Here is a 26,077-nt window from a genome sequence, read left to right on the forward strand (position 1 = left end):
TAGGTAGAGCATACATTGACCAAATAGGCTTCAGCCGTGGTTATTACAACATTAAATTCACTATCAAAGCTGAGTAAATCAATCCTCATATCAAGCTCAAAGCCACCTCAAATTATGGGCATATGGTATATCAATGTACTAGTATCAATGGTACACATTAGTAGTGCATATAGAATACCCGAATCATAGCCAAGAGCAATAGACATATAAAATCCATGTTAAAAGAGGTTTAGCCTTGCTGTATACAACAGTGAACACATTGTCAAACCAAGCTATTTTAATACCAAAATCAACTCCAAATCCAACCCATAACACATGCATAGCATTCCCATACATGTAGACATCACGTCAGCATAACCGAGCATCATAAGACCAACAAAGTTGATCATAGAAGCATCAAACAAGGTATTGCCCTATTTTATGGCAATTTGTGGGCTATTATAATAGTCGAAAATGGAAGCTTAATGCTCAAATTGAATGCCAAAAGTGGAAGGATCAATGCCAAGCATCAAAACCAAGTGTATAAGTGCTTGTATAATTGCCCAATGAAGAATATATGTTTTAGGAGGTGAAAAACATGAGCTATTGCTAAAAAAGGGCCTATTCCACACAACATGATGCTGCACAAGCAGGTTGAGGGCTATGGGGGGCTGCTCCAACTTGCTCGAGAAGGCTCAAAGAGTGCCTAAGAAGAATGCAACCAATAGGAAGCTCGAACGGAGTGGCTAACCAACAAAGAAATGATTGCTATAGGTATTCGAATGAAAGTTGAGAGTGTGCCAGACCAAGCTGAAGCTCATGAAGAAGAAGGCTCTGATACCAATTGAAGGGAGGTGAGCCATGAAGTGGAAGCACGAGCAAGAGAAAGAGCTATGGTGGAAGGAGCGGTAACAAGAGAGAGCGAGAGAGACTCCAAATGTGGGAACTCAAACAGTCACAATGTGTGATCGGCCTTCCCTTTATTCAAATGTCACTGAAAGAATAAAGAATGAAGTGACAATGATGGGCGCTCACCACCTATAGTGTGCAAGTAGCACGGGTACTATAAGTGTAGTAATACATAGGTAGCTAGGCAGAGTCGCCTTTACCCCCCAACACCCAAAAAGAAGCCAATTAGATTCCTTAAATGTGGGTTGTTAGATTCCATATACAAAAAGGAGCCAATTAGATTGGCATATTCTATTAGCAATGCACATGTATATTTGTGCACATTTGTGCATGGTTTACAACCATATTAGAACCTTAAAGGCTATTAAGAGCTTGGTCTTATATAGATCTCTTACCTACCCAGCAAGCTTCACCTAAAATTTTAGATGATTTTGCACTATTATTCCCACATGGTGAATTATAACAACGTCATGAACTTTTCATGTGGGGACCGGCAGGCCCTTGTCCCTAATCATGCTTAGCTAGGTATGCAATGCCTCTTGAGCTCCTCATGATGTTGAACACTATAGAGAAAGACTAGGCGATCTATGCCTAGTTTCCTCTTAGCGCTTTATGTTAGGGCTGGTGCTATGAGCTAGCTTAAGTTTGGCACTTTGCAGCACTAGTGGTTTGCGTCGGCGTTGTTTTATCATAAATCAACTAACATTGCTTTTAATCATTTTGAGATGAGAATACATTGCCCTTGAACACTAGGAAAATAGTAATCTAGACCTAAGGCATCTCCTCACTCAATCATATAATAATAGGACATGTTCCCTTGGCAATTACATTGATGGCATTTTCATTCCCTTAAAATTCAGGACATAAGCATATACTGAGAAGGAAGTCCAATCATTTGGTTGCAGCATTTGAATCAAACTTCTTTCTTTGCACCTATACAAAGACAATGGTTTGGACTTCACCAAGGAGATACCCCAATGTCAAGAGCCATCCTAATGTTGCCACAATGGGAATAATGAGAAAGAGAGACTCAAGGGATTTAAACACTACAAATTTCTTATAAAGAAGCACCCAACAATGTATTATTTATATAGGAGACATTGAGAATATACGAGGTCCATAGCTTTGAGCAAAAATTCAACAATGCATTAATCGTTGAACACATTCATTGAGAAACTACAAAGAGATATACCAGTGACTTTATAATATAAAAATTCCAAAGGTATAACCAATATAAAACTAAACTATAGTAGGTATAAACACCTCTTTCATAATGTAAAACCAAAAGCTTATTGCATAATATATAATTCACCTAGAACATATATATTCTAATATTTTAGCACCAATTTTGATGTAAACCAAGGATGGAATAATTCATGAAAGTTCATGTTATTGACATATATGTGATTTATCATAGAGGCAACAACTTTGATGGGATGTATCGAGTTCTTATCCTAACACCTTCACTTTTCAGTGAAATATTTGCATCATACATATCATCCCTAGCACCATGTCTCCTATTGATTGGATTCTGCTTCTTATGTCAATCCATCTCTTGATCCTCACTTCCTTTGTCCTCATTGCTATTAGCACAAATAATATGTAAAGAAAGCTTATTAGACTCTTTGCACTAATTCTCCATCCAATTTCTAGCTTTAATTGTAGCAAGAGCTTAAACCTCATGCCAGTTATACACCATTGCTAAATCAAAGGCTTCTAATATGCTTTAAAGCTAAATCAAGGCTTCTAATATACTTCTCCTAGCTAAGCCTAAGTGAGGTTAGAATAATGACATGGAGGAGACCAATTCATATCCATTGTCAACCTTGATGTGCTTAATAAGGAAGCCTTGAAATACTCTATCCTAAGAACTGACCTCTCTAATAAATGTTATTATAATATATTTTATATTTATACATAAAAATTATAATATATATGGATAATACATATGTATTTTGCACGCGGGCGTGCGCGCGCGCGCACGCACACACACACACACACACACACACACACACACACACACACACACACACACACACACACACACACGACCCATTTCATGGCCAAACAGGCACATTGTGGGTAGCCATTGTGTGTGTGTGTGTAGATGCACACATGTTTGCAATGGGCTAGTGGATGTGCACAAGCAGGTGTTTGGGGATGGTGCACACGAGACGTTCGTAGTGGGCGGGGGGCTAGGGATGGTGTGTGCTAGAGATATTCATAGTGGGCATGTGGGGCATGGACGACATATGTGCTCGCAAGAGGGAGGTCATCAGCTCAGTAGAGCCAACAACGGGCTATTACAAGTATAAATTATTTAATTAAAAGTATATATATGTATATACATACATATATACAAAACACACACACACACACACACACACACATGTATGTATGTGTGTACATACATATATACATACATACATAATGTGTACATACATACATACATGTATTTTCAAGTGGAAACATTTCAAGCATTCAACTTCTCCTTTCACATTGTTGGCTTGTTGAGGTAATGCCATTTGTAAGCTGGAAGGCTACACATCAACATGAGGCCAAAGTGAGTGGAGGCGTGCGTGAATAGAGGCTTGTTTGCTGTTTTTGTATACAGGAATAACGGTAGAAGTGCTGAAAAGGCTGCATCATAGCCTGTTGGAGTAGATTTTGAGTTTTTGTTGCCTTTGATGGTAGTTACTTGAAGGTTTGTGTGAAAAAGTCCTAGCGGGTTGCGTTTTTGGAGCCAAAGGTGAACTACTAAACACACGCAAGACTATTCAAAGTGGGAATAGGATGTCGTTTGAGGCATCATGGATTTTAGGCCATCATGGATGGTAAGGTCCTTGTCCTATTGGCTTTTGCCCAAGATGTAATGTACACACACACACACACACATGGTGCGCGAGAGACGGCTCGTATCCATAGACGGATGGGGGGAGGTGGAGGGATGATTTCACGAGTGGACGGTGGTAGGCATTGTGCATATCTATATAATATACATACATTTGCAATGGGCTAGTAGATGTGCACGGGTTGGTGTTCGGGGATGGTGTCCACGAGACATTTGCAATGGCCGAGGGTTCGGGGATGGTGCATGCGAGAGACATTCACGATGGGCATGTGGGACAAGGACGACAAACATGATCGCGAGAGGGAGGTCATTGGCTCAATAGGTAGTAGGTGCCTACTTTTCTTTTTTTTTGGGGGGGGGGGGGGGGAGAGCATAGGGTCTGCCATGTGGCACCTGGCCCCATCCCCCCCTTAACTAATAATATAGACATAGATATAGATATATATGAGAGGCGTAAGTTCCCTTTTTGTGCTTGTGCATGGTTTTTAACGATTGTTAGTGGCACCTCGTTGCAGTCCTGTAGGTCTCTCTCTTTCTCTCTCTCTCATGCGATTAGCAACCGTAGAGCTCAATCCTACAGTGGCGCAATCCAAGAGAGCGTAACCCAAATTTCGAGGGTGGTGATGGTTTCTCTGTGTCTCTACACAGCGCCTCTGTTCAGCTTCAGCTTTCTCTCACTCGCATCAAAGAGCAAGAGCAATAATCACCACACCTGGGGCGGCAACAATGGCAGAGCTCTCGTTTTGGTGGCCTCCTCTTCCTTGCCCCTTCGCTTCAGGGCAGCTTCAGGCGGAGGTCACCGAAGGGCCATGGCTCTCTCTTCTGGCTCCCTCGCGGCCGCAGCTTCTGCCTTTGCCCTGTTTGAGCGCCCGGCCTTTGCATACACGGCTGAAGAATTGGCTGTCGCCCTTACCAAGGTTACTTTCGTCCTTCCGACCATTCTCCTCTCTGATTCTGATTCACTTTTTTCAAATACCTAGATAGTCTCTCTGTCTTCTCATGGCACATTTGCTGAGTTGAAGACATGGAATCCCGAATCGTTTGGTACATCTGATTCTGCTTATGAAGTTCTTTGGCACGGGAGGTTCACTAGCTAAATGCCTTATTCACTGTCATCAAACTATGGGAACGCTTGCCGCAATTTGCTTAGTGGATGGCAGTACAATTCTGAACTGTTTGGCGCTTGTGGTTCTGCTTTCACAAATTCTCTGGCTTCAACCATAACTCGTCTAGAGGAGTTTCACTAGCTTAATGCCTTATCGACTATCCTCTGTCTATGCTAATGGTTGGTGACCCTACTATGCCTCATGGTTGTCCTTTACCTATGCGAATGCTTGGTGCCCCTAAGATGCATTTTTGCGAGCTATGGTACACTTACCACGTTGACTTACTGGAAGTTCAAATTATTTACTTACACATCACCAAACTGCAGTTGCCTTACTTACACAGGGGGAAAAGGGAAATTATCTGGCCGATCTTCTCACACAGTAGCTGGTGCAAACATGTACATCTTGTTTATTTACAAACATCAGAGGAAGCAAACTGACGATTTGCAACAAAAGTTGCTGCAGCTATCTTAGTTAGAAACACCATATTTTTGCAATAGAGTTTCTGTGCACTGTGGAGCATGCGGAAATTGGGACATCAACGCCTCTTCTACCTTTATCTTTTGTGCAGCAAAGCCAATTACTAGCAGTGGAAAGAATTAGATTATAGCTGGAAATTTGTGTAAACTAGTTCAAAGCAAGAAGATAATGTGGGGCAAGCTTGACATTGCTTTAATACCTTTAACCTTAAGCTCTTGAAGAAATTGAAACTTAAGCTAAGATGATCATGACAATTCTGATGACTCCATTCTAGTCAATCCAATCTTGGTTAATATTTCAAGGAGTAAGACACTTAATGGTTTTATGACCACCATAGACACAGTCATTCATGCATCATAATCATTTACCTGGGTACATAAACTCTCCATTCCTGCACACTCTTAACAGAATGGGGTGGCCGAGCAGAACAACTGCTCAATTGTTGAGATGGCTAGAGCTATGCTACATGGGTGGCAAATGGAGCAAAAAGTTTTGGGGGAAAGTGTTGCTGTTTCAATATATCACATTAAGTCCCATTTCAACTTTGGACAGCATCTATTCAATATTGTTCTATTCAGATATATGACATTAAGTCATTCATTTTGGTGTCTTATATGCATTCTAAATCATTAGATGGAGAAATTGGTGACACAATCCATGTGATATATCCTTGGGGGTTACAACAAGAGGCATACCAGCTTTGGGACCTTGAGGTGCACTCAATTGTCATTACTTGAGGCATGATTTTCAATGAGTCAGTCATCCCCACCTTCAAGGAGCTGTATCCTTGTAGAGGGGCCACTCATCCCCACCTTGTACTAGTGTCCTCACCCAACATCATCTTTACTAGTGCCTTGTTGTCACATTCCCATGAAAAAGATCCCAGATAGTTCAGGATCACACTTTGCATGTGAAGTGATAGAACAATATGCACTCATACCATATCAAAGAGACTGTAGGGTTTGTGGGGAGAAACATAGTGTATGACAAACATTGAGAGAAGAAAAAAACTGAGAGAAAACACAAATGAAGAAGATGAATGATGAATCACTGAATCATGCTAAGTGAATCAAGCAGATATAGCTGAGCTGAAGCTTTGAAGATGACTGCACTGTCTTGTCTGATTAGGGGGCAACACTTGGAAGAAATCTGCACTATGAAGGGAGTGAAACGCAGTCGTCCAGTAGTGGATATCGAAGGTAATGCTCAATGGTGAAGGAAAGGATAGCTTGTTGTAGAGGGAGGGAAACACTGTCCTCAAGAGCTGTTAGAAATGAAGGACATGCTGAAATCTCTCCGAAATGCTGCTATCAAGGCGATTGTTGGATAGTCGGTTGGAGAAGAAATCACGAGAATATAGGATGAAGATCTCTTTGTGTAAGTGATTGTAGATAGGTGATTGCTGGTGGGCTGCCCTTCGTGAGTGAAGAAAATATAAAAACGCAGGTATCTAATGTAGGACTAATAAAGAGGGTGTGACGTGCTGTAGATGGCCTGAAACTGCTGCAAACACAAGCTTGAGGATGATGCCAGGTGAGGAAGGATGATGCCAGATGATAAAGGTTGCCAAATGCTAGGTGGAGATGGATGCAAAAGCCGTGATGTCCTTCTCACAGGGTGTGAATGGTAGTGGAGAGGATGGAGAAGGGAGAAAAGAATATGGAAGAGTGATAGTGTGGCAGAAGGAATGAATGTGTCAGATGATGAATGGGGGAAGTTAGTGCTGTATTTATAGAGACAATTGTATTTATAGACATAGATTGTCTTGAGTGGTGCCCAGCTGAAGTCTCTCGGGTAGCGCCCAAAAAGTTGTTTTGGGGTTGTAAATGGAAACCAAAATAGGAATGAAGGAGATGAAATGTACTGAATGACTTGGTTTCTCAACACCCCCTCTTAGGCCCAAAAAGGTGTGAAAAAGAGGAGTAAGAGAGAGAAGAAGATCAATCTTGAAATCCTAGTATTCCACCTATGAGGTGACTTGTAGTGAGGAACAATAGACATGATGAGCTAATAGTACTCGAAACTCATCCTCGGGATAGAAGCCACAAGCTTCGTTACTTTGTGTTGGAAGGTATACGAAAGCCTAGCCATCAAGCCATGGCTAAAACATCTAGAGCCCTAAACTAGGAAGAATCTCTAGATCCTGGGTGTTAATGGGAATCAATGGGTGAGATGGCACGGAGATGTCAACCACCCCAAGAAGGTGAAGGGCTATCGACAAGGTGTGTGAAGAACCATAGGATGAGTAGGGACCCCTCTAAAGTTGAAGGGATGGGATTCCCCTTTGAAGTAGAAGGATGAGCTCACTCTCAGTCCCCCTCATTGTGAGATAGGGAATCAAGAAATTCATGGATCATGCCCTTCGAAGAGTTTGATGATGAAGTGCAGCCGATGGTGCCGAAGAAGGTATCTAAGGCTCCAATGGAACATAAGCTAGGTAGATTGCCTTTCGAATCTTGAGCGGAGGAGGGAGTGGAGGGAGGGGTATCACAAAATTTCCTCAATGTTTGCATTGGAGTCTGTGTTTGTGGAGCAAGACAAGGGATGTGAGGAAGTAGAGAGCTCTTTGGGAGCAATAGGTAGGCAATAACCACTGTCTCTCAATGGAGTTAATTGCAGAGCTCAAGGAGTAGAAGTTGAACAACCACCGTCTTGCGAAGGGGCAGACGAATGAGACAGTACCCAACAGCTAGTCTCTCTATGGAGTGGATTGTAAAATGAGTGGTTGGGAAAGCCATTGCATTAAAAAATGGGTGGGTGAAACCTTCGTAGCGCATTGATGTGGTCTCCAAGAGGTTGTAGTGCCTTATGAGATCTTAGATCTGTCGAGCTAAAATATGCTTTACAGCCGATTAGCATCTCTAAATAGTCCCAAATCATGCTTAATTAATGAAAAACACAACTTTCGTGCACGATTCGAGAGAATTTTAGTGCCCCCCCAAAAAGCTAATTTTTGGAACACTCTTTAACATCTATAAATAGATGGTCTACCCTCCATTCAATCTTATCCTTTTGTGCAGGTTTCTCACTCTATTGTGTAGATTTCAGCCATCAGCCACCTACCATCTGGTGTCTAGCCATCACCGATCGTAGCCCATCACTATCTAGCCCTAGGTGGCCTGGTTTCAGCCATTGCCCTGCTATTTGGACGTCTCCATCTACTGTGTCATCGTAGCACTTGATCAAGTTGCGTTTTCGATATCTGATGCTAGGCGACAGGTTGCTGTCATCTCTCCCATCGGGCGATTGCTACTTGCGTTTTTGTTGTCCAATAGGCCATCTACATCAGCAAACACCTCTCCTGTTGTCGAATGATGTTCTTTGTCTCAACACTCTCTCATCTCTGACTGGTGGTTATCGCACTTGGGATTTGTCTTTGGTGGATGTAACTCTCTGACATTGCATTTTGTTTACCTTCACCTTTACCATCTTCTTCTCGTTTTGGTCACCTTACAAATGAAGAGTTTGAGAAGTACTTACGCATCACGTACAATTTGATTTATACTCCTCCAACGAGCGCTACTACTTCGTCTGGACCGTTTGGTGAGACTGGCCATCTTTCTGATCTTGGAGGGACCACGACATTTGGCGCATCTAGTGATCCTCTCCTTTATCTCAGCCAGGCCTTATGTAAGGTTCCTATAACCCTTTTGAGTTGTATGAGCCAAAACTCTCCCGTTTGTTCTTTTGTTGTGCAAGATTTGGATGCTTTTTAGTATGTTAACTTTAACAGAGAAGGCTCTTGAAGCAGATATTCTTAATCGGGTATATCTTTACCATCTGTTTCATTTGAGCAAGTATAGCTCTCTTCCATCCCACCACTATCATCTCTACATTCTAATCTACTCACATTTTCATTTCAAAATCTTGGATTATATTCCACTTCCGCTCAAAGTACACTAGGGGTTGGGTTTTCCATCTTTGCTCTTAACAGTCTTTCTTTCTCTGTCCCACCATCTATCTACCCTCCATTCACTCCACCTCTTGGTGCATCGTTAGGAGGAATGCCACTCTTTAACATTGTACTTTCCACATATTTCCACTTTACCACATCCTTCCACTTTGGGATGGCTGTCATGGGCATCCCCCTTACTATCCCTTGTTGAGAAACCACTTCTTCAATTCACACGTTTTATTTTAGGATTTGGCAGTGACAATCCCAAAAAGGGTTGGTCTCCACATTTTGGTTTCAGTGGGCGCCCACACAGTGGTGCGCCACCTTAGACAGCTTATGTCTATAAATAGGCAGCCACTTCATTCCAACCACTCTCTCTTCAGGCATTCTTGACTACGTTCTTCGGTCACCACCACCACTTCCCTTCTCTCACACCCCTCTTCCACTACCCTCACACTACCCTTACACTCCTTTAGGAGGACATTGTAGTTCGTGGCTCGTGGCTGTCTTCACTCACTCTTCCTCTTTTACTTTAGATGTCTTGTTCCATCATGGGGCCTTGCATTTGGGGCATCTTCCACTTGGCATCACCATCGTTTACTTGATGTTAGCACCCTTCTCCTTTAGGCTCCACCTTCACTTGCGTTTTTTAGTCTGGAGGTCTTCTCCTTGCCTAGCGTCATCATCTCCAGCTTGATGTCAGCATCCTAGCCTTTGGCGACAATCTACATCACCGAGTGTCAGTGATTTCATCACTTGTCTATCATAGGGGCTGCTGGGACTTGCATCACAAAGGTTGTTGGGACTTGCGTTTTTGCACTGGCTTATCTTCTATCATCTAGCATCATCATTATCTACGTGGTGTCAACATTTGGGCTGCTCTCCCTGCATTTGACAGTTCTGACACTCTGGGATTTGCGTTTTGCTGCCCAGGCTAATCCCTAGCATCAGAGGACTGCGGTTCACTCCCTCGACAGTTGGTGATCATCCTTTACATCTCCGACAGCATTAGAGGAGTGCGGTTCGCTCCCTCTACAACTGTCCTTCACCTTCCAATGATTACTTCGATAGCCCACTGTCTGGGGGACTACATTTTGCTCCCTTCACTTTGCAGATTTCCCACAGGTATTGCCACTTGATTAAGACAAGAAAGTGCAGTTATCTTCTGAGCTTCGGCTCTGATGTATCAGCTTTTCTTATCATAGCATGATTTAGTGCATCATCACCGTGTTCTTGTGTTTTTGAGTTTCTCTTCTCTTTGAGTGTTTGCTGTGCACTGTGTTACTCCCTCGCAAACCCTACTCTCTCTCTGTACCGTTGCTTATTTTGACATGGTATTAGAGCATACTCGTTACTTTTGACATGGTATTAGAGCATGCTTGTTATTTTTTGACATGATATTGGAGTGCAAGAGCTCAAAGAGCTAAAGACCCTGTTCATTAGAGAAGGCAAAGACAGGTTGCATGCTCGGCATCATCTATTGATTTCCCCCTTCATTTCCGCTGCATCCCCAAGAGACAGAGGTACCCTTCTCTTCCTCTCCCACCCACCTATGCTTTTACAGGTTGACACTTCGGTGCTATGACTTCTCCCCAAGCAAATGGATAGACCATTGGGTGCTCTGTTTTGGCATCATTGGAAACCCCATTGGTGCTTGCTACTATGGATCTTTATTTCCTACCCCATCGGAGTATATGCGTCTATCCCCAGGTACTCGTTGTGCCACCTCTCCCTTTTGGGCCACAGAGTTTATTCTACACCAGCTTTCAGATTCTTATGCTCAAGACACTAAGACACAACTGATGTGGAGTAAGCCCTTTTGAGCCACAGGAGGATCGGCTAGTACCAGGGCCTTTTCACGACTGTCACAATGCACTATGAAGGTTGCTTCTACTTCTTCTAGGGTTTTAGGAACGTGGCCTCAACAACCCATAGTTTTGTAGTCCGCTCCCCTTGGAGACTGTGTTTGTTGGATACCGTCCCCTTGGCAGTCCGCTTCCTTGAGAGAGTGTGATCTTTTGACACCTATTACTTCGGCTTTACCGTATGCTCCATTAAGAGACAATGATTGTTGCTTACCCTTGGCTTAGCCCGAGCCTCCCTTTTTCCCACCCTCGACTACTTAGGTTCGAGAGGCCACCTCTAGGAGTTCTTCGATATCTTCAATATCCCAGATACCTTCTTTGGCACAACCGGCGGCACTTCCTTCGTCATCAGATGATTTGGAGTCTATGATCCATGAGTTTTTAGATGCTCTCTCTCGCAGAGGGGGCTTCAAAGGGGGACCATGAAACCAGCCTTCCTTCGGTGGATGGGTGGTAAATCCCTGATTACAACATAATTACAACAGCAAACAATTAGTGCAAATCTGAAAATACAAATTTACCTACTGATCTTGGACAATGCACACACGATTGGCCCCAAATTGGTGCTCCTTTCGGTGTTTCTTTAGCTTTATTGAAGAAGAAGTTGATTTACAGTGGGATTCTCCCAATCCCCTTCGCAATCCAAACTCCCCTTGCTGTCCAAAGTGACCAACAACTCTTCAATGTGATTTGCCCCTTGATTCGGGCACTTAATTGGCCGTCACTCGCTTTGATGGAGATGGAAAATGCCCCAAATTCAATTATTTGTTGGTCCCTCCACTTGAATAGGCTAAAAAACAGCTTCTACCTTGTTGAATCCAAGTCTTGGAGCTTTTAATTTTTGGATTGCTTCTCGAGGCTGTTGGTAAACCCTAATTTCTGCTGTAAATTAGGGTTTATAGCAGAGAAATTTGCAATTTCTCAGCCTCCAAGGGTTCAAATGTTGAGATCTTCGGAGCAAGGCTGTGAAATGGTTGGGAGATGAGAGAGAGAGAGCTGTAGAGAGAGGAAATTTGAAGTTTTGTCGTAAAGAATGATTGAAAATCAGTCAAATGTAGCTGCTGCCTTGCCACAACAGCTTGTAGATGCAAAGAATTGAAGAAAATCAATCATTTACTGCTGCTGCCTTGTCTCAACAGCCTGTAGATGCTGTCACTTGCTATTGATTGGTCTTCTCTTGCCCTTGGCTGCCTCAGAAGGTCCTCCAATGGCTGCAAATGAGACTAGCAGCATCTCCTCCTCTCTCTCTTGCAAACTGAATCATTAAAATCTCTCTCTAGTCTCTAAATACGTTTTCAGTCTTGCATGGGTAATTTTGACAACCAAGTGGCAGCCTTCCCAAATGGTTTTCCTAGCATTTTTCATAATTAAATATTAATTTTAATCTTTAAATATTAAAAATTAATCTAATAATTATTTCGGTGCCCTGAGAAATAATCTGACTGACCAATAATTAAATTGGCTAGGCAACTTTCATTCCCAAGTGTCTCTGCACCATCTTTGACCATTAGATTAGCATTTGGTATCATTAGACGCCACTTCTCTAGTGTCACCAATTGATACTTATGGCCAAATGGATGACCTAGGCCAACAACTGGTACCAGATACCACCAAGTTCTTGTGTGGCATTACTTATAGCAACTTTTGCCTTTGACATCCCATGATTTCTTCGGGTCTCGGGCTCGTAAATTTACTTTGCTCGTCACCCTCCATTTACTCTTTGGGGATGGTTGTCTTCGAGGAGTCATTTCTCCTATTGATACCCAAGATCTTTAGAGACTACTTAGATGGGGGCCTTGGGGACCTGCGACTTGGTAACGAGACCTTCGAATTTCTTCCAGCAAGGAGTTACGGAGCTAGTGGCTTCTCTCTCGAGGTGGGGTCAAGTTCTATAGTTCATCTTGTCTACTATTCCTTACTACAGGTTACCTTTCAGGTGGAAATCTTGGATCTCCGGGATTCTCTACCTCTTTATTGTATCTCTCTTCGCTCCTCTTTCTTTCTCTCTTTTTGGGCTTGAGAGGGGGGTGTTGAGAAACCACTTCTTCAGTGTTAGAATTTGGCGATTCTATGGGCAGCGTCCAATGTAATTTGTGTGGTATGGACACTTATTAAAGTGTCAATGTAAGGTGTGTACACCTAGTGTCTTAGAAACTTAAAGTAGTGACACTAGGCTCTAGAGTAAAATAAACCTAACTCTAGTTAGTTGGTGGAAGGCTAGTTAGGTCAACCCTTGACCTAAACATAAGTTGTATTTTCACTCTATCTTTCATTCTAGAAAGTACACTCTTATCTTTTTGCTTCAGCTCACTCTCTTGCTGTCATTGTCTCTCCTCTCTCTCTCCATAGCTGGCTGCCATTTTCCAACATTTGGTATTAGAGCAGCTCGTACGCACAGATTCTGTTCAGCCACCGTCAGGTGGTGCCATCCTGCCCAAGGTCTTATTGCTGCTAGCTTGGTTCTTAGCTCGAGGAAGAGTTTTCAGCTGCTGTGAGGTGCTGCTGAAGTGAAGGAGGAGCTGTAGCTGAGCGGTTTCTTGTCTACTCCAGATCAATACCAAAGTGTGCACAATGCCACCCAAATCAGCAGTACTCAGCCAGTAAATTACAGCACTATACTGGTGTACCACACCCCCCTCGAATTGTGTGCCCACAAAAGTACAAAATACAACTTAATGTTGATTCTTACCAAAATTTACTGAGTTTTCCCAAAATTCCTTGCCTAATCTAACAATAACAGCAATGAAATGATGTTGTATTGCTTGTTGCTTGCCTTGGAGTGCGTGTCGGGCAAAAGTCCCGAATTTCTTTCTAAAATTTCAAAGAAATTAAAGGAATTTGTACCTTACAACTGGAATTTCTGGAAAAATGTTGCCTCAGGATACGTGTCAAAAATGAACAGCAGCTGAAATCTGCCTCGTTATGCCTGTCGAATCCAAAAAACTGAAAAGTCTCAAATTTTATTGAGCCAATGTGGAAGAAATTGCGCAATGTCTATGAGTTTGGTAACAATTTGCACAAAGGGCCTCCAATTGGGCAAAAGCCCCAAATTTTTGGTGGGAATGTCCAAGAAATTGAGAAATTTCTTCGAATTGGTTGTCAATTCGAACTCCGGGAGCAAAAATTAGCAAAAGCCCCAAATTTTTGGGCAGCACGAGCTGAGATTCGAAAAGAAATGGCTGAAATAGACTAGAAATTCTAGAAATTTCAAGAAAACCCCAAATATGAAAATTAGGGTTTCTGCACCTTTTAGGGTTTGCAGAAATTAGCGGGCACGAATGAGAAAATGGCGGGCCGAGCTGAGAAAATGGTGGGTAGAGCTGAAAACAGCAGCAGCTCCTCCAAAACAGCAATTCCTTGGGCTGCGTATGGGACTGCGCATTGGACTGCGTGCACGGCGTTGGACAGATCTGGAGCAAATGGACAGATTTGGAGCTGATGGCTGAACTGAGTGACTGTTTGGTACTTGTTTCTTAATCCTGTGGGGGATTTTGGTACTCTGAGGAGTATACTCTATACTTCAGCATTGAAGTATTTGGCTGCAGATTTTTGTCTATCATTGACAGCATGGCACGTCAGGGGAATAATGATTAGAGCAACATCCTTGGTGTTCTCACTCATGAGGACAAACTTAATGGCTCAAACTACCCATTGTGGAGTTTTATGTTCCATAACCTTCTTGTGGCGAAAGACTTGTGGGACTAACATCACTTGGAGGTCATTACTGCTTTGTTACATTTATTGATGACTACTCTCGGTATACATGGGTGTATGGGCTGAAGGCAAAATCCGATGTGTTCATGTATTTCAAACATCTTGTTGCAAAGCTTGAAGCTGAAATTGACTTAAAAGTGCAGACACTTCACATAGATAGAGGAGGGGAGTACATGTCTCGTGCTTTTGAGACATATTTGCTTGATCATGGTACCATGCATCAAGCCACTGTTAGAATGACTCCTCAGCAAAATGGTGTTGCTGAAATGAAGAATTGGACTTTCATGGAGATGACTCATTGTATGCTAAAAAGCAAGGGGCTACCTCATAAATTTTGGCTAGAAGGCCTTTAGTGTGCAAATCATGTGTTGAATTGTGCACCCGCTAAGGCATTGAAGACGATCACACCGTTCAAAGCTTGGCATGACAAGAAACCCAAAGGAGACTACTTTTGGGTGTTTGGTTGCATAGCCTATGCACATGCTCCGAAAGAGCGTCGTGGGAAGCTTGATGACAAGGTTGTAAAATGCATATTTATTGGCTACAGTTCGGAGAGCAAGGGCTATCGCTTGTATGACCCATGCACGAAGAAAGTCTTTGTTAGTAGGGATGTCCTATTTGCTGAAAATGCTGCATTTTCACATGATCAGTTTCAAATGCTAGCCACCCACGACATTGGTGACGTCTTTGAGGGTCTTTTGCCACTTACTTTGGAGTCTCTGCCTGCTGTAAATGGCAGGACAGACTTAATACAGCAAGTTGTTGCTGCACCATGCTCCCGAGCAGCTCGTTATCGATGATGGTTTGCCACATGCAGTGGAAGAAGCAGTACAGCATGAAAGGGCTGCTGTAAATGCAGCCAAAACAATCCCAAGATGGCTGTTATAGACTCTCCAGGAGAGTAAAATGGATGCTCCTATACCTCAACGCAGTAGAAGGCTGCCAAAAATGCAACAAATGATGCAAGGGGGGCACATTTGATTGATTTTACGGAAGTAGATGATTGTGATGAGCATGTGTTTATGAGCTCACTATTGGATGATGATGAGCATACTTCCTTGGACAAAGCTCAGCAAGATACATTGGATGCAGGCCATGCAGGATGAGTTAGACTCTATTACTACTAACTCTACATGGGATCTTGTGGATTTACCACTTGGCAAGAAGGCCATTGGCACAAAATGGGTTTTTAAACTCAAATGCAAGGCTGATGGTACAATTGACAGGTATAAAAGGCTATGCACAGAAGAAGGGCATAGATTATGAAGAAACTTTTGCTCCTCATCTCGTATGAGTACAGTGAGATGTGTGATTACTATGGCTGTAAATTATGGTTGGAAAGTACATCAGTTGGACATTAAGACAACATTCTTGAATGGGGATTTGCATGAGGATATTTATGTGTCACAACCTCCAGGTTTGTGGTTAAAGGGAAAGAGCACAAGGTATGCAAGCTGCATAAAGCTCTTTATGGCCTTAAACAGGCTCCTTGTGCATGGTACTCCAAATTTGATGCTTATTTGGCTAGCAAAGGGTTCAAAAATAGTCCAATTGCTCCCACTCTATACATTAAGAATGAGGGGGGGGGGGGGGGGAGGGACTTGTTGATTATCATTCTTTATGTAGATGACATGCTACTCATTTGTCTTATAGAAGAAAAAATTGCAGATTTTAAGGCTAAATTAAAACATGCATTTGCTATGTCAGATATGGGTTGCCTACACTATTATTTGGGGATTCAATTCACCCAAAATGAGCATGGTATCATCATGTCACAGCCACAATATATGGGGATTCAATTCACCCAAAATCATGTCACAGTCACAATATGTGGATAAATTGTTAAATAGGTTTAGTATGCAAGATTGCAAACCTATGTGCACTCCTATGGATCTAGGCTTAAAGCTGTCTATTTATGATGGTGAAGAGATGTCTGATGTTGCAATTAACAGCCAGGCTGTTGGTTGTCTTATTTATGTTTGTAACACACGATCTGACATTCAGTATGCAGTATCTCAGGTGAGCAGGTGTATGCATAGCCCAGGGACCATACATTGGCAAGCTGTTAAGCGGATCTTTAGATATTTGCAAGGTACTCAATCACATGCATTATTATTTCCTGGGGGGGGAGACTTGCACTTACAGGCTTACAGTGATTCAGATTGGGCTGGTGATGCAGACACTAGGCAGTCTATTAGTGGACATTGTTTCTTTCTAGGCCATTCATGCATTTCATGGCTAAGGAAGAAACAGCCTACAGTGGCTATCTCATCTTGTGAGGCCGAGTACATGGCAGCCTTCACGGGAATAGTGGAATGTGTATGGTTACGCAGATTGTTGGCTGATTTATATTTACCATTGGAGGGTCCTACATCCATTCTTTTTGATAGTCAGAGTGCTACTGTAGTAGGACGAAATCCTGTGTTTCATGCTCGCACGAAACACATAGAGACGCATTACCATTATGTCAGAGAGATGCTATGTAGGAGAGATCAGCTTGATGTATGTATCCACACAGAAAAATGTTGCAGACATTTTCACCAAGGCACTACCAGGCGAGAAGTTTGAGGTTTTTCGAAAGTCCTTAAACTTGTTACCCTTTGGTGATTGATCATCCTTGTACTTCATTACATTGGCACTGCTGGGGGGTGTTAGAATTTGCCGATTCTATGGTCAGTGCCCAAATTTGTGTGGTGTGGACACTTATTAAAGTGTCAATGTAAGGTGTGTACACCTAGTGTCTTAGAAACTTAAAGTAGTGACACTAGACTCTAGAGTAAAATAAACCTAACTCTAGTTAGTTGGTGGAAGGTTGGTTAGGTCAACCCTTGATCGAAACATAAGTTGTACTTTCACTCTATCTTTCATTCTAGCAAGTACACTCTTTTCTTTTTGCTTCAGCTCACTCTCTTGCTGTCATTGTCTCTCTTCTCTCTTTCCATAGCTGGCTGCCATTTTCCAACATTCAGTACACACACTTCATTTTAGGGCTTTACATTAACAGCCCCAAAAAGAGCCGGTGTCCACATTTCGGTCACTTTTTCAGTGGGTGCCCACACAGCGGTGCATCACCTTAGATAGCTTATGCCTATAAAGAGGCAGTCACTTCATTCATTCCAAGTACTCTCTTCGGTCACCACCACCACTTCCCTTCTCTCACCAGCCCCTTTTATTGGCCTCACACTCCTTTGGGAGGACATTGTGATTTGTGGCTCGTGGCTGCCTTTACTCTTCCTCTTTTGCTTCAGGCGCCCTGTTCCATCATCAGGCCTTGTGTTTGGGGCATCTTCCACCTCGTGTTACCATCATCTGCTTCGCATTTGCACCCTTCTCCTTAAGGCTCCACCTTCACCTGCGTTTTTCAGACTGGAGGTCTTCTCCTTGCTTGTCGTCAATGTCTCTAGCTTGGCGTTAGCATCCTAGCCTCTGGCCACTCTGGCCATAGTCTACATCACCGAGCGTTAGTGATTTCATCACTCGTCTATCACAAGGGCTATTGGGACTTGCGTTTATGTAGCCTGGCTCCTGCTCCATCACTTGGTGTCACTCGTCTGTCACGGAGGCTACTAGGACTTGTGCTTTTGCAGCCCGGCTCATCTTCCATCATCTGATGTCATCATTATCCACTTGGCGTCAGCATTTGGGCTGCTCTCTGCATTTTATAGCTTCGATATTGTAGGATTTGCGTTTTGCCATCCAAGTTACTCCCCAACATTAGAGGGCTGTGGTTCACTCCCTCGACAAACTGTCCTTCACCTTCTAGTGATTGCTTCAATAGCCCATTGCCTAGAGGACAGCGTTTTGCTCCCTTCATTGTGTAAATTTCCCACAGGTGCTGCTACCTAATTCAAATAGGACAATGCAGCTATCTTTTTAGCTTCGGCTCTGTTGTATCAACTTTGCTTCTCATAGCATGATTCGGTGCATCATCATCGTGTTCTTCTTGTGGTTCTGAGTTTCTCTTTCTTTGTGTTTGCCGTACACACTTTGTGTTACTTCTCACAAACACTACTCTCTCTCCACCATTGCTTATTTTAACATGGTATTAGAGTATACCTATTATTTTTGACATGGTATTAGAGCATACTTCTTATTTTTTGATACCCCCGTATACTCATAGTCCCCCCACATGACCTTTTAGAGGATATCTATATCTATCCTGTGCTTATGGATTGTTGTCATACATCCCTTGGGTCACACCTACGCAAGGATTTCCATTCTTTGCTCCCTGTATCCCTATCTCTCCACCTTGGACTCCACAGGCGGTTACCATGCCCATACCCAGTGTACCCTTGTCTACATTTGGATCCGTTACGCACACTTCTCGTATGCATGGTGGGCTCTCAGGGATTCCTTCCCAAGTGTACTCCACTTCCGCACCCTATCACGCGTATTCACCCTACCACCATTACACAACTTTTCACCCTACCACCATTACACAGCTTCTTCAACTCCTAGCGCTATCATTCCTATTGCAACGGCCAAGAATACCTCTACGGATAACGTTTTAATGGGTCGAATTTCACTACTTCGTCAAACTTCATATAACAAGTGCTTGAATCTTAGGGCCTTTGGGACTTGGCTGTTGGTATTGAGCCTTGATTACATTTGTTAATGGAGAGCATGCAATGCCATTGTCAATATTGAGTTAATGTAGGGGTTGCTTCTTGAATTCCAGTCTCAGTTATAGCATTTTCCCCTCTCATCTGAGCGTTGAAGTCATCTCATTGACTGTTATACGGTTGGAGATCGCACTCAACGTATCAATCTTGATTTTGAGCTTCTTGAGTTTTCCATTAAGAAAGAAGTTGATTTGAAAGTCAAGTTGGCTGAGTATTGGCGCTTACTAGGCGAGTTTGCTACTATTGACTCCTTGAAGTGATATGACGATTAGGTCACATCCTTCTTGAATAAATTGCGTGACAAATACTTCCATTTTATCTAGTACATTATCTCACCATCTAGATTGCCAACCTTCGACGAGTTTTGAGTGCTAGTTCTTGCGTTACGTGAGGTTGCATGATTAAGTCGACAAGAAGTTCTCCCCACACATTCATTTAGAGGGGCGAGGGTTGATTGCCTCTTCTTCGTGAGGGAAAACCAATAGTGGCAAGAACTCACAAGATACGAAGGTGAGCCAAAACAAGATTGACACCACTTCCTTTGAGGGAACCAAAGAAACATGACCCCTTGGTAGCAAATTTCTAAGAAAAATAGGTTTTGCACATTGTACCAAATGTTGGACCATGTGGATGAGGAGTCGTATCAGGGCCTAGGGTCTTTCTCCAATGGAGCTACGTCTCTGGCTATTGCACCATCTACTCCATCTGTCCTACTGGCTATTAGATATGTGGCATGGGAATAGTCTGTGCATCCTTCACTACTCTTGAAGGATTAGTTGATTGGTTTGCTGGTGATTGGCCTATTGTATGTTACGCATCCATTCCTACGGCATCCACTGCACCTTCTAAGATCCCTTTCCCACCTCCCTATACATGATGGTGGCCATACACACAACCTTTCCCTTTTTAGACTTCTGCTATATACTTACATGCTAATTGCATTGCACTTAACTTTGCTTTCTTTTATTTTCAGTTTTCTTTTTGGAGCATCTCACTATTCACCTTTGTGCTTGCAGGTTTTGATCTCTTTTGCAAGTTTTATATTTCAGTGTAGGGTTAACATACATGATTGTACTGGTTGTTCCTTAGTTGGAGAAAGGAGATACATGCAGTTCATTTTATGGTTCCATCTACTTGGAGTTTTACTCTTCTACCAACATGGAGGCTTTCCCTCCCATAGCTAATCATGCAACATCTCTCTCAATACTACCATGGCGGTGTCTTCTATCCTTGCTCTTTTAGTTGGGATGCTTCATCATTTTCATCCACATGGATCTCGGCACCACACGAATGAGGACATGTATTTTTGAAACCTCAAATAACATGCGCATTAATTTTTGATCACATGATTAAGTAAATGTCGAACATGTGAGGTGCAACTGGGGTTAAAGTAAATTTACGAGCCCGGGACCTGAAGAAATCACAGGATGTCAAAGGCAAAAGTTGCTATAAGTTATGCGGCACAGGTACTTGGTAGTATCTAGTGCCAGTTGTTGGCCTAGGTAATTCATTTGGCCATAAGTGTCAGTTGGTGACACTAGAGAAGTGACATTTAATGGTACCTAACACCGATCTGATGGTCAAAGATGGCACAGAGATACTCAGGAATGGAAGCTGCCTAGCCAATATAATTATTGGCTAGTCAGATTATTTTTTAGGACACCGAAATAATTATTAGATTAACTTTCAGTATTTAAAGGTTGAAAATTAATATTCAACTATGGAAAATGCTGGAAAAACCATTTGGGAAGGTTGCCACTTGTCAAAAATGCCCATCCAAGACTGAAAAACGTCTTTAGAGGTTAGAGAGAGGCATTTTTATCAATTCAGCCTGCAAGAGAGAGGGAGGAAAGGCTGATGGTCTGATTTGCAGCCATTGGAGGACCTTCTAAGGTTGCCAAGGGTAGGAGAAGACCAATCAATAGCAGGAGACAACATCTACAGGCTGTTGAGACAAGGTAGCAGCTTTTATTGATTGATTTTCTTCAGTTCTTTGCATCTACAAGCTGTTATGGCAAGGCAACGGCTGCATTTGACTGATTTTCAGTCATTCTTTGCGAGAAAACTCTGAATTTTCTTTCTCTACAGCTTTTCCTCTCATCTTCCAGCCATTTCACAACTTATCTTCAAAGATCTCAGCATTTGGACCCTTGGAGGCTGAGAAATTTCAGAGTTCTTTGCTGTAAATCCTAATATGCAGCAGAAATTAGGTTTTAGCAGTAGCCTCGGGAAGTGTGCGAGAAATTGGAAGCCCCAAGACTTGGATTCAACAGGGCTGAAGCTGTTTTTAGCCTATTCAAGTGGAGGGACGAGCAAATAATTGAATTTGGGGCATTTTCCATCTTCATCAAAGCGGGTGAAGGCCAATTAAGTACCCAAGTCAAAGGGGCAAATCAGATTGAAGACTTGTTGGTCACTTTGGACAGTAAGGGGAGTTTGGATTGCGAAGGGGATTGGGAGAATCCCATTGTAAATCAACTTTTTCTTCAATAAAGCTAAAGAAATACCGAAAGGGGTGCCAATTTTGGGGCCAATTAGGTGTGCATTGTCAAAGATCAATAGGTAAATTTGTATTTTCAGATTTGCATTTATTGTTTGATGCTATAATTAAGTTGTAATCAGGGATTTACCACCCATCCATGGAAGGAAGATTGGTTACAATTATCCTCAGGCTCCTCTTTTTTTTTCGGCATTGACATTTGGGTTGAGAGGGGATCTCTACCCTTCTTGGTATTCTATACTTGTCTTTGACATCGGCTCGGCCGTCCCCCGTGTTGTATCTTCTCCTATGCATTGCATGATTTTATCATCTTTGTACTAGAGTGCTTGGACATGTGAACAATTTTCCCACGAGGGACACTATTGAAGGGGCACTTGTTGCATGAGCATTCGTTAGCATGTAGCATATTACGTATCCCATTGTGTAGAGCACAATTGGACGGATCCTAAGCTGTTTTCATTGGTGGATTACACCACCATACTTACCATGATACTTCATCACATTTCCCTCATCATCGATATCTTGGAGTGGTTGGGTAAGCTTGTATTGTTTTGTGACGTGTTGGGTGTACCATCCCTATTTTTGTCTTCTTGGTTATTGTTACTTAATTAGCCTTCACCTCTAAAATTAACTTTCCACCCAAAAAGAAAAAAGTTCAATGTGGTTCCATTCGCCTTTGTAGGGCTTGGTAGGCCACTGGGCAGTTGACGAGCACCCTTTGTCCGATGCCTTGTTCTCTCTAGCTTGATGACTTTGGACTCCCTTGGTAAGATAACCATTGCCTCTATGGTTTTGGTAGGCCACTGGGCAGTCGATATGCACTCCTTTGTTTGATACCCTGGCTGCTTTTGGGTGGGATGCCTTGGGGTAAAAATTGCCGGCCTTCCCTTTTAAGCTCAGTTTTGGGCCTGAAGGGGGTGTTGAGCTAAATTACGCTTTACAACTGAGTAGCATATTTAAATAGCTCCAAAACACACATAATTATTAAAAAACACAAATTTGGTGTGTGGTTTGAGAGAGTTTCAGTGGTCCCCTAAAACCCTTCAACATCTATAAATAGATGGGCTGCCTACCATTCAACCTTATCCTTTTGTGTAGGTTTCTTAGTCTACTGTGCTGATTTCAGCTATCAGCTACCTACCATTTGTTGTCTAGCCATCACCGACTGTAGCCCATCACTATTCTGCCCTAGGCGCGTCGTGTTTTCAACCATCGCCCCGTTGTTTGGAGGTCTTCATCTGTTGTGTTGTCATAGCACTTGATTAGCTTACGTTCTCAGCTTCTAGTGATAGGCGATAGGCTATTGCCATCTCTCTCACCGGGTGACTGCTCCAATACCTCTGTTTTTGTTGTCCAACATGCTGTCTATATCAACAAACACCTCTCTTGTTGTTGCCTGATAGTTCTTTGCCTCGGCACTCTCTCATCTTCGATTAGTGGTTATTACACTTGGGATTTGTCTCTAGTGGATGTCACTCTTCGACACTACATTGCTTTGCCCTCGGTCATTTTGTACATTGTTACATTCATTTACAACATTTATTCACTTTAGACTTTCTTCTCTATGTGTTTGAGTTTTGAGTTTTTGTGTTTCGTGTTTTACGTTTACGGTTTGAGTTTTACTTGTTAGTGTTTGAGTCTTGGTCATACGTGCTGTGTTTCCTCAGTGCAAACCCTAGCATATCAGATATCCTCTCAAGATCCTCATTTACTCGTAAGGAATTAATTTGCATTATATTTATCTTATTGCCTTGAGTATAAAAATCTAATAGCTGATGTAGAATAATCTTTGTGGCCTAGAAAGGTGAGGTGGCACGAGTGCCAAGGGGAGACATATATACTTTTGTGGGGTAGGGAAAAAAGTTGATGTCAACAATCTTTGGTAGTATGACCGTTCTTGTTGTAGGAGTACTCTATGGTCTATCCCTCGTGGAGAGGCCATAGCACTAGTGTGGCAAACTTGTAAAGGGAGGATGGGAGGGAGAAAAGATAAGGGTATCTTTCAATGATGTAGTGGAGTATAGGGAAATTCTGAAGGTGATTCTGAGTTTGCAACCTTTGATTGCCTTCTCTAATGAAGAGGATCTTTAGCTCTTTGAGCACCTTTGCTATGACACCATGTCTAAATAGAGTGATAGAATGGTATGCACTCATACCATAAGAGAGAGACAATAGGGTCTGCAGGGAGAAACAGTGTACGACAAATGTTGAGAGAAGAAAAAAACTTGGAGAACAGAGAGGAGGAAGATGATGAATGATAAATCATTAAATCATGCTAAGTGAATCAAGCAAATACAATAGAGTTGAAGCTTTGAAGATGATTGCATTGTCATGTCTGATCAAGCGGCAACAATTAGAAGAAATCTGCACTATGAAGAGAGTGAATTGCAGCCCTTTGGCTGTAGGATATCAAAGCTAATGCTGAATGGTGAAGGAATGGACGGCTGGCTGCATACGGAGTGAAACACAGTCCTCAAAAGTTGTAAGAGATGAAGGATATGTTGAAATCTCTCCGAGATGATGGCTACTATCAAGGCGATTTCTCGGCATCCAGTTGGAGAAGAAAACACAAGAATATCTAATGAAGATCTCTCCCTGTAAGTGGCTGCAGATAGGTGATTGCTGGGCAGTTCTTAATGAGTGAAGAAAACACAAAAACACAAGTATGTGATGTAGGGCTAAGGAAGAGGGCGTAATCTATTGTAGACGGCTTGAAGCTACTGCAAATGCAAGCTTGATGATGATGCCAAGTGAGGAGGGCTGACATCAAATGATGGAGGCTGCAAAAGATGGATGTAGAAGCCATGAATCGTAATGTCCTCATGGGGTGTGATGGCAGTGGAATGGATGGGGAACGAGAATATGAAAGAGAGTGACAAGAAGGATAGAAGGAATGAATGTGTGGGATGAAGAATGAGAGAAATGAGTGCCGTATTTATAGGCATAGATTGTCTAGAGTGGTGTCCACTAAAGTCCCTTGGGTAGCGCCCCAGCTCTCTCGTGTGGTGCATAGAAAGCCTTTTGGGGCTGTAAATGGAAACCAAAACAGGAGTGAAGGAGAAGAAATGTATTGAATGGCTTGGTTTCTCCACATCATTTATATCCATCTCCTCATCCATAGCTTGATGTCATTAGCTTCATACCTATCGCTAGGGTACTCCCAAAAGACTCATCGACTATGTTTTTTTGACCAACTTGATCATGTTTTGTGGAAATTGATTTTCGATGTTTTAGGCCGTTCATGAAATGGGCAAATGTTTTAGACATTTGTTGCCCATTGGAAATGCGTTTCTTGGCGACTATGAGCTCAATAGTTGTATATTCAGTGTGTTGGCCCTTGGGTCTACTATAGAGTGTTACCTTAAGAGATTCTCTACTTTGCGATAAAGTTTGCAAGATTTCAGCAAGGATTAGTAGCAACATACTATGATGTGCACAATACATTACGCTTGGATAATTAGGACTCAGAGTTATTGTCATGAGGATGTGAAATTTTATTGCTTTGCTTAGCATTTGATTAAAAGTTAATCAAATGTACTAATGTTGCTTGCATATGTGAGGTGCAAGTTAATTATTTCACAATGTGGGACCCAAGACTCCAAGGTATTAGTTGATGCCAAAGGCAAAAGTTGTAATAAGTTATGCTTGATAGGGACTAGGTGGTACCCAGTGTCAGTTTTGGGCCTAAACCAATTTATTGGCCACTAATATGAGTGGTGACATTAGAGACAAAGCATTAATTAATTAATTTATGCCAGTCCAAGGGTCAATAATTGCTTGGGGATATTTGGAAGACAAATTGGCCTAGCCAATTCAATTATTGATTAATGGAACTAATTTTTTGAGCACTAGAATAATTATTAAATCAATTTTCAGAATTAATATTCTAAAAATTAATTTAATAGTTGGATAATGCCGGAAAATGGGATTAGAAGGATACCACTTGGCAAAACTACCCATGCAAGTGGAAAAACGTTTTTAGGGGCTGGTGAAAGTCTATTCTAGCCATTGTGACAGAGAAGGATGTTGTTAGAGAGTAAGGAGAGGTTGTTGATGTGATTTGCAATCGCTAGGGATCAATCCTACAGCATGTGATAGTAGTTTGGAGCTCTCCAGGAGTAGGTGACAGCAGTCCAAGTTCCTTCTAGTGCAGATG

The 26,077-nt window shown here is 42.3% G+C and overlaps 1 protein-coding gene across 3 annotated transcripts in view; it reads left to right on the forward strand.

Annotated features, from left to right (window-relative positions):
• The first annotated feature begins 4,202 nt into the window (after positions 1-4,202).
• Positions 4,203-26,077, forward strand: part of LOC148039769 (calcium sensing receptor, chloroplastic-like) — a 48,257-nt gene continuing 26,382 nt past the window's right edge. Inside the window, exon 1 of one of the 3 annotated variants that reach the window (XM_087693911.1) lies at positions 4,203-4,656. In XM_087693911.1, coding sequence (XP_087550037.1) covers positions 4,363-4,656 — 294 coding nt within the window. In that variant the 5' untranslated portion in view covers positions 4,203-4,362. The remainder of the gene's footprint in view (positions 4,657-26,077) is intronic. The other 2 variants (XM_087693902.1, XM_087693892.1) reach the window with 2 other exon arrangements.

This window comes from Lygodium microphyllum, chromosome 2, assembly GCF_053477565.2.
Source record: "Lygodium microphyllum isolate KBCC chromosome 2, Lygodium_microphyllum_v1.1.10, whole genome shotgun sequence".
NCBI classification, from domain to species: Eukaryota; Viridiplantae; Streptophyta; class Polypodiopsida; order Schizaeales; family Lygodiaceae; genus Lygodium; species Lygodium microphyllum.